The sequence below is a fragment of the Triticum dicoccoides genome, chromosome 6B (genome assembly GCF_002162155.2).
Source record: "Triticum dicoccoides isolate Atlit2015 ecotype Zavitan chromosome 6B, WEW_v2.0, whole genome shotgun sequence".
Taxonomy (NCBI): domain Eukaryota; kingdom Viridiplantae; phylum Streptophyta; class Magnoliopsida; order Poales; family Poaceae; genus Triticum; species Triticum dicoccoides.
The window spans coordinates 236,112,881-236,122,795 of NC_041391.1; the positions used below are offsets into that span (position 1 = coordinate 236,112,881).

At 38.3% G+C, this 9,915-nt stretch overlaps 1 protein-coding gene across 3 annotated transcripts in view; it reads right to left on the minus strand.

The window, feature by feature from the left end:
- Positions 1 to 1,625: 1,625 nt before the first annotated feature.
- Positions 1,626 to 9,915, minus strand: part of LOC119322097 — a 9,633-nt gene continuing 1,343 nt past the window's right edge. Inside the window, exons 2-9 of one of the 3 annotated variants that reach the window (XM_037595593.1) lie at positions 9,257 to 9,363; positions 8,003 to 8,101; positions 7,300 to 7,841; positions 5,419 to 6,539; positions 3,988 to 4,306; positions 3,578 to 3,836; positions 3,172 to 3,437; positions 1,626 to 2,085 (exon numbers count right to left, since the gene is read on the minus strand). In XM_037595593.1, the coding sequence (XP_037451490.1) occupies positions 4,131 to 4,306; positions 5,419 to 6,539; positions 7,300 to 7,373 (1,371 nt within the window). In that variant the 5' untranslated portion in view covers positions 7,374 to 7,841; positions 8,003 to 8,101; positions 9,257 to 9,363 and the 3' untranslated portion in view covers positions 1,626 to 2,085; positions 3,172 to 3,437; positions 3,578 to 3,836; positions 3,988 to 4,130. Of the gene's footprint in view, positions 2,086 to 2,317; positions 2,402 to 3,171; positions 3,438 to 3,577; positions 3,837 to 3,987; positions 4,307 to 5,418; positions 6,540 to 7,299; positions 7,842 to 8,002; positions 8,102 to 9,256; positions 9,364 to 9,915 lie in introns of those variants that run through there. The other 2 variants (XM_037595594.1, XM_037595592.1) reach the window with 2 other exon arrangements.

The window sequence follows — 9,915 nt, forward strand, 5'->3', positions numbered from 1 at the left end:
TGAGATGAGGTTGTCTACAAGATATGACATTGACATTGTGAACGACTACCTTTCAAGATAAACATGAACATACCAGAATCAAATAGTGAGGCGCAGGATCCCGACAAGGGCAGGAACTATGAAGTACAAGCATACTTTGCACAAGGGCTTTGCTATTATCAGTGCTACAAGTTTGAGTGAGATGGAATATTATGATGCCATATATTGAAGGTTATGGTTGTCTACGTCATAAAACATGTGCCATCGCGCTACATACTAAAAAGATGGACTTAGGATGCCGACAAGGTTCATGAGTGTAATCCACAATGCCTTGATGAAGAAGAACTTTACAAAATATAGTTGATGACACATGTGATTGTGATGAGATGAGCAAAGTAGTCGACAGAAAAACAAAAGATCTACAAAGAGATTTGGACGCCATAAATATCAGGAAGGAAGAAGCAGCATTGCACCGGTACCCGAGAAGAAGCAATACTGTAGGTACGGGTAAAAGTACGTGCCCTTCTTTAAAAAACTCGGACATATGGTTAGGTGTGTCTACAACGCAAATCAGGAACCCACCCACATCAACCATAAAGACGAGGCCAAGAGAACACAGGTACAAGTCTCAACTGGACATACAATCAAGGCACGAGAATAAGCCCAGGACGTGTGAAGAAAATGGCATGTTCTATTAAATAAATTTGACATGCACTGAATGTCCAATTAATAAAATGTCATGTCACCTATGATAAAAATGCCATGGTCTAATTAATACAAATGCCATGCTGCAAAAATGATAAAAATGAAAATGGTCTATTTTTTTAATGTCATGTTGCAAATCAATAAATTTCAATGTTTAATTATTTAAAATGTCAAGATCTATAAAAATAAAAGGTTACATGCTATCAATAAAATGCCATGCTACATATGCTAAAAATGCCATAATCTAATTAATAAAAATGGCATGATCTAATTAATAAAAATGTCATGCTACAATTGATAAGAACACCATTTGATATGGGATTACAACACGTGTTACAACGGGCTGGGCAGCAAGGGCACCGAAAACTAATTTGACATTAAGTGTACTACAACATGTGTTCAATGTAAGAACACCCATTTGATGGTAACGGCAAATAAAATTATGCATGTTACATATCGTGGTGGAATTGCCATGTGTTCAGCACATACATGCAAATAGAAAAAAGATTGATTCAAAAAAACAAAAGGTCGTAATGACTATGTTGAACTTGCCACAGTTTTATGAAAAAGGGTTTAAAAATTGCCATCTCGCTTACAGGTCAAGTAAAGAAAACATTGTATTTCTTTTAAGTAGTTGCCAATGAAACTGCCATGGATGTATATGCCAAATTCACTTCATTATTACATGGTTTTGAAAAACAACGTGAAATGAAAAAAAGGCAAAAAAATGTAAAACCACCTAAAGAATGCAAGTGTTGCCGAGTTGGGATGTGGCGTTATTTCAGCCAACAAAAAGTGGCGCTTTATGTTTGAGATACTTGGGCACAGACTGCCACTATATAATCTAAATACGACACAATGCATAGATAAACAAACATCTCATCTCCCACAAAAAAACAAACAAACATAACATCGAAGGAAAAAAAGAGATGCACCGAAAACATCTATACCATTACTAACACACATTAATGTTCCATTACTACCACACTCTAGAAAATGTGTAGGACACACTAAATTAGTCATTACAAATCAAAGTTATGGCTAATAAACTGGCACACATAAAAATAACACTCTGTTTCAACTGCAGGAGGTACAATGACGATAAAAGCGCAGTAAAAAGAAATGAAAAAAGCGAGCAGTACCTTACATTCCCTCGTAGAAAAGAATGTAAGACTAAAAGCTCCCAATAATCAAATCTTTCGCTTGTGCTTATTGAGGGTACCCTTCAAAGTATCCTCAAAGAATTGCTTTGAAGTCTGGAGCTCATTGAAATTGGTGTTTGTGATCCAGTCCCACGCGAGCACCTTCCTAAGCTCAGCAATGCTCTCCTTTGTAATGGTGGGCACAATGTGACCCCGCCACTTTGCAAAATATTCGAGCATGTAGAAACCGCACTCATGGCTGAGAAAAGATAGATAACGAAGCTATTAAAGAATGCATATAAATTAAAAAATGACCTATATAACTCAGTGCATGAAAATTGCCATGACTGCATAATGAAACTGCCAAGGCTATAAACTAATAACTACCATGTACACAAAAGTGAAAAACTACAATAGTTATAATGTATAAGAAGGTGACATGTATACACAAGAAAAATAAACTGTCAATGATGTTGATTGGGGAAATACCATGATCCATGGCCTTAGGGCGGAATCCCTTTTTGACTCTGTACCCTTGATTCCACTATGATTATTGATCAATAGTAGAATAATCCCTTCATAGAAATAGGAGACATAATTTAGATGGATATAGTAAGTCTCGCTTGGGCTGCTTTAATGGTAGTCTTTGCATTTTCTCTTTCACTAGTAGTATGGGGAAGGAGTGGACTCTAGGGATACTACTAATTGATTAAGTATGGTTGTAAATTAAAGGAAATGTCATATTTGCACACCGAAGAACACCATGAATCGTCAAAAAATGTAATGTAATAAACTGATGAAAAATGCCATGTATATATAGTGCGATTTCTACATGCTCCTAATTTGGCATCAAGTATACATAATAATTGCCATGTATACATGCACTTAAGATAACAAAACCCGAGTTTGACATAATGCATATGAAACTCTGCCATGGATGAAAACTAATGAATTACATGTGTACAAAACAAAAATAAGTTGCCAATGATATTGATGGGGGAAATACCATGGTTGTAATTAAAGAAAATGCCATGTTTGCACACTTAAGAATGCCATGTATAGTAAAAAAATGCAATGTAGTAAACTACTGAAAATTGCCATGTAAGAACTACCTAATTCACCATCATGTATACATGATAATTGCCATGTATATATGCACTTAAGATAACAAAAAATGAGTTTGGCAATGATGTACATACGAAAAAGAAACTCTGCCATGGATGAAAACTAATAACTGCCATGTGTACACACTAAAAAATGCCAGCACTTTTACAAAAATAAGTGAAGAAAAATGCCATTTAAAAATTGGAAATGGACAATTCACAAAATTGAGCATCAAACTTACATGCCCTCTTGCTTCTTAGTCTCAATATATTTTACATGATAATTCTCAATCTTTGCCTTTGAATCCTTGTAGTGGATATACCAACATTCCTTCAACTTAGATATGAACTCCCCCACATGTGATTATAAGCTCCCACTCGATTCTAAACGCATAGAGTCAAGAACCTTGATCCTTTGCTTCTCATTGTTGATGCAAATAGTGTAGAAGTGGCCAGCTTTATCAATTGGGTTATCTGGAGCAAGTTCCTGGAAGAGAGGGAACATGATCTGAGACAAGAAATGCAAGTTAGAAATCACACCATTGTACAACAAAAAAGGAAAGTTGCCATGATAAAAGAAGGAACAAGGAAATTAGATACAACAAGAAAAAAAAATGAAAATGAGAATGCGTAAAGAAAAAGGCTTACCAACTCCTTGAGTGATAGATTGAATTCACCCTTATGTGCAAAACAGTTCTTGATTTCCCTATTTTGAAAGTCACCTGCCATGATTTTCCTGGTAACACCGTGGGACATAATAACCTTGCCTTTTGGGAGGCCACCATGATTGTTTAGATACTCAATGGCAGTGAAGGTGAGCGGCACAATCATTTTCCGTGTAGGCTTCAAGGCATCAACCAGTTCACCAAGAAGAACATGATTGCCCCTGGACTTTATGATCCTCATTCTGCCCAAACACAAGCTGGAAAAATTAGAAAAACAAGTAGCAACAAAAGGATATAGCTCCACAAATTGGGTGGAAAAAAAAGACAAGTGTATATGTACATATATGTACCACTAATTTGAAAAATAAAAATATGGGTGACAAGAAGGTATACTCTCTGATCTTCTTCGTAGCTCTGTTGTTTGATCTAGCATCCGCATACCGCTTCAAAAGCTCGTACAAATGATGTTGTTCCTTTGTAGCCTTAATTGTAGGCTCACAGTCAGCCGATTTTGGCCGATGCACAACCCTTGCCTGTCAAACAAACCCTCTAGCAGCACTTCTGACAACGTCTGCACTTGACTGGGTAGAAAGATCCGAACTTGAATCAACTTGTTTCCCGATGGACTGATGTTTTGGAGCATCTTGCTCCATCTTTGCGTAAGCTTCATCCAAGGAAGGCAATATATCAACAGACGTGCCTATACAATCTCCTAAAAAATGTAGGTTACCGTCACTTGAAAAAAAAACATAAAACAAAAAAATGTCACTACAATCAAACTAAGAATGTCATCAATACCAACCTGAACAAATGCCATATAAGAAACTATGTACTTTGCCAATACTACCAAACTGGAAAATGCCATGAGAGGACTAACTAAACATGCCAACACTACTGAACTGAAAAAATGCCATGTAAATGCCATCACTACAAAAATATGAAAATGTCATGTAAGAATTGGCTAATATTTAATGTAATAACAACTAAATGCCATGTATTACAATATGTGAAAATGACATGTAAGAATCAACTAAAATGATGTGATGTAAGAATAAACTAAAATTCTATGCAAGGTCTAGCTAAAAATGACAAGTAATATTATCTAGCTAAAGTGACATCTGACATCTAACTGAAAATGCCATGTAAGATTTAACTAAAATGCCATGTAAGATCTAACTAAAACTTCATGACCACCACACTGAAAATGACGTATACATAAACATACTGTAAAGGGGTCATGTAAAGAACTAACTAACAGATGCTACGTAAGAACCAACTAAAAAGATGCCATGTAAGAACATACTAAAAAATGACATGTAAGATCCAACTAAAAATGCCATGAAAGGTCTAACTAAAATGCCATGACTACCAAACTAATGCCATGACCACCATACTGAAAATGCCATGATCACCACACTGAAAATACCATATAAAGAAAACTATTGTAAAATTATCATGTAATAAACTATAAATGTCAATAATACCACACTAAAAAACCAGGGTAATAAACTACTGAAAAATGCTATAGGAACAAGTGACAAGAAAAAATCACAATGAAAAAAATGCCAAGTAAGGTCTAACTAAAATGCCATGTAACATCTAACTAAAAAGGCCATGACGACCATACTAAAAATGCCATGAACAACACACTGAAACTGCCATATAAAGAAAACTATTGAAAAATGTCAAGAAAAGAACTAACTAGAATGCCATCAATACCACACTGAAAATGTCATGTAATAAACTACTAAAAAAAGCTATAACTAGAACAGATGACAAGAAAAAATCGCAATGATTTTTTTTCAAATAAAACAAAGAGGATACCTTGCACTATAGGCTCGGCGAACTTGACAACTTTCGACACTTGAAGAATTGGTTGTGCAAGCATTGGTTCTTCGAGCACAGGGTGCGAAAAGGAGACTCGCGTTGCATCAATTGCCTTTTCTATGCCAAGGCTGCATGATGGTGGGGTGAATTCCATACGGCGCCTCTCCCTCGGTGTCCCTTGCTTCTGAAAGTATGATTTGGTCAAATCTAACGTGGCCACCTTGACAAGTGCAGGTGGGGTGCTGTCAGGAACTTCGATAACTTCATCCACAAATTTGCTCCTCGCAAGTTGCTCCCTAGAAGCTACACAAGACACCCTAATCATGTTCGGCGTCATGGTCCTTGGCTTGGGTAGCTTGCTTGCACGGGGCGCGACATAATGCTGCCCCACAACGTCTCTAATCTCCTTACTTTGAACTGGCTCAACTGTATTGCTTGAAGCAGTTGCTGGAAACAGAGAAGGCACACGAATGAACATCGATCCATCACCCTTCTTAGCTGACCATGCCGGAACCTTCTTCGGGGGACTCAACTTACGGAGCACATCAGTATCGGTTGTAGCAGGGGCAATCGTCCGCACCATCGAATCCACCACAACCATGTCTGAGATATTTGTGGAATCTCTGACAAGTGCTTCAGAACTAACATCGCCTTTTGTCGCAGGCAAATCGACTGTGTGTGCATGGGATTGAACAGGACAAGAAGACGCACACTCCGGGGCAGCAGCAACAGTAGGATCAGTTTGGGCAGAATGTTTCTCCATAATATCAGCTTTCGGTTGGACCTTACCTCCGACAATGCCTCCGTCTAACACACCACTAACACCGGTTATCAAAGTGAATAGTGCTGGAACAACCTCTTCGGTCCTAGGTGTTATGAGATCATCCCTAGGAGCGTCTTGGATGTCTTCATTTGTAGAAAGCATATCTGCCAGCGAGGATAGGAAACTGATTGACGTAGCTGAACTGCTTGCAATAGCTGTATTGACGGTACCCATATTAGATTTTGGCACAGGGGCTACAGCTGCAACTTCCATCGATGATGCGGGCCTGGACTTTATCTTGATCGTTGTGGCTTTGGGTGGACACTTTTTCCTACCCGCAGTCTTCTTATAATGCCTGAGTTACACGCACACCAAAAAAGAAAGTTAATAAAAGAAAATTTACAGAAAAGACGTGGCAAAAAACAATGAAACTGCCATGAGACCTTAAAAAAAGATGCCAACATGATAATAATAAATGCCATGCCCTTCCTATTAAAAGTTCCATGCAGGGATTATTAAATCTGCCAGTCTGACAAAACATATTAAAAATGCTAGGATAAAGCATCAGTAAAAGAGCCAAAACCATGAACTATAGAAAAACCATGACAAAAGCTACTAAAAAAATGCAGTGTCAAGTATGGATAGATGAAAAAAGTCTGGATGAGATGAAAAATGCCATGACACTGCGAATAAAAATGCCATGTATGGATAGATAAAACTGCCATGACACTTCAAATAAAAATGCCATGGATGGATGACTAAAATCCGTACCTCTTCAAACACTCCTCCTATCCTAGAGAGTAACTGGGTCCCCCGTTTTAACTCTACTAGATGAGGAGAAGTACGAGTAGTCGTACCAATAGGCTCATGGGCAGGCAACGGCTCAATAGGTTGGACACTCAATAATTGGGGAGACGAGCAGGTAGGTGTTGACACAACCTTTGATTTGGTGGCTTTACTAACAACAATAGCCTCACTCGGACACAAAACAGTCATACAATAACAAACCATACAAACGGAGATGGTAGAGCATCAACCTCTACTTGTAGAGAACGGCGGAAGATAATGATGCTCTGAAAGGAAAAGGTTTACTCATAAAGAAAAAAAGCACACACCTCCTCCTGGCTGCAATAGGATCAACCCTCGCCCTCTTAAGCGCGACATCAACGCCATCACCAACACCCTCCATGCCCCTCTTCGGAAGAGCAGCAACGCCGCCTCGGCTTCCACCAGTACCACCAATGACCTTTGCCTCATGCCTCTATCCTACCTTGTCAATTCCAGTGTCTTGCCCATGGGAGCCTACTTCAGTTCCGTCCTGCCCACAGCCATCTTCCTCACTTGGCTTGTCCACATCTATATCTATGTCAGCACCGGCCTCAGCAGCCTCATCATGATCCTCATTGTGCCCCGAGTCAAAGTCGCCATCAAACAGATTCTCCTGGGTGTCGCCAGTCTCCCGTGAGCTATCGTACTCGAATCGACCACTGACACCAATCGATATTGGCGCACCAACTGCAGCAACATTACGGAAATGCCGGCCAACCTCATCACTTTCACCCTGAGACAAGCTTGTCCAACCCTGAACTAGTTTCCCAAGAATGTTGGTCATGCCAGACGCAAACTCACCAATGAGATTTTTGACTTTACTCCTGGTCTGCAAAAACAACCAAGGAAAAAAGAAGGATGCCACTCAGCATAGCACGACGCATCTAGTTCCATGTAGCTCACAATTTCATATGTCGAAAAAACATGCTGGTCATGATAACACTAGTAGAAAAAAAATCATGGCAATAGAGAAAACACAAAGAAACTTACCCGAGGAGAGCAAGATGGGCTCACATTCACATCCATCCACTTGTTGAAATTTGCCGAACCGCCAAAAAGACTGAGATTGATAGCATTCTTTGAGGCAAACTGCAACAAAAATGACACGTAATTAACACCAAAACATTGCATAAATAAAAAAGCATCTATTGAAAAAATGCCATTCAGATTAAAGAAAATGCCATCCAAGGTATGAAAAGATGCCACCCAACAAAAGAAAAATGCCATCCAAGGTATGAAAAATGCCACCCAACAAATATGGAAAATGCCATCCAACATATAAAAAATGTGATCTAGAATATATGAAAATGCCATCTAAACATGAAAACCTTGCCATGATGACAAAAATAAAAAATGCCAACTAATGTGTAATAAAAAAATGCCATCCAAGGTGAGAACACAAAGCCACCCATAAAAAATGAAAAAACAACCCAACATGTGTAAGAAAACCAAAAATGCCATCTAAACACATATATATTTGTCATACTAACAAAAATAAAAATGTCATTTAATCTACATAAAAAATGCCACTCAAGTTATGAAAAAATGCCATCTAACAAATATGAAAGATGCCATCCAGGAGGGAGTGGGTATGCCAAAAAAATGCCAAAAGGAGGTAAGTGAAAAAATTGGCACAACCAAAATGAAGTAACATCTAACTTTTCAAAGGATCCATCTGACTTCTTGTCTGTCGTGAAAACGGCTTTGATGGTCTGGTCAGACCATGCAACTACAACCGCCATAAAAAACTTATGATACGATCATGACAGTATACAAAAATGCCAAGAAATACCGGCATTGCAGTTATAATGCAAAAATGTCATCCAGTGCATAATCATAAGCCACCATCAAGAATTGTGATGGTAGCGTTTGAAGAATGCCATCAGAAAAGCTACTTATGGCACTATGATGTCAAAATGCCAACCAGTACACGATTAAAACATATACACTGCCATTTAACTACCATTACAGATGCCATCATCAACAAAAGGTTTAAATGCCATACAAACTACAGTAAAAAACTACCATCAAAATATAAAAAATGATCCTAGCATAGAACATGCAAACAACCATGTAAAACTACCAATGCCATTAAGGTGTGAAAAATGCAACTCAAGAAGGGGCATAAATGCCATCAAAATGTAACACATAAAAAAAGACATTTAGTGGTGACAAAGTGAGAAATATAGTGTTAACGGGCGACAGAAAATTTGGTGATCATCGTTGTTGGGAAATAAGGAATACCTCGTTTGGGGGATTATTGACGCCACGATGCCCCATGCCTGAGATATCCATGAAATCATTAATACCATTGTTCAAATCCTCTCTGACCATCTTACAAAATCGGAAACCTGAAAATAAAATATGGACAACAACAACAAAGGACCACATCAAGCAGGACGCACACACAAAAAATAATTTAAACAAGATGGGTACACACATGTCACCTATTCCCCCTAAAAAGAACCAATCTAAGGACACACATGGCATTTCCCCATAAATAAAATCTGACAATATAACCACATGACACTTTGCATCCAAAAATGAACCGCCATCTACACACACATGGTAGTTTCCCTCAAATATAAAAAAGCCTGTGCACGCATATCCCCCCTAAAAGACCCACTGTAAGGGCACACATGACATTTTCTCCCAAAAGAACAATCCCAAAATAAACCATATGGCAGTTTTAATCCAAAATTGCCACCATCTACAAAAAAAATGGCAGTTCCCATAAGAAGATCATAAACAACTATGACCCCCCGAAAAGCAGACACACTCTAATTACACACATGTCATTTCTCCTAAAAAAACAACACCCCAAATCAACCACAAAGCAGTTATAATACAAAAAAACTACCATCTACAAAAGCAAACATGGCAGTTTCTCTCTACCCAACAAC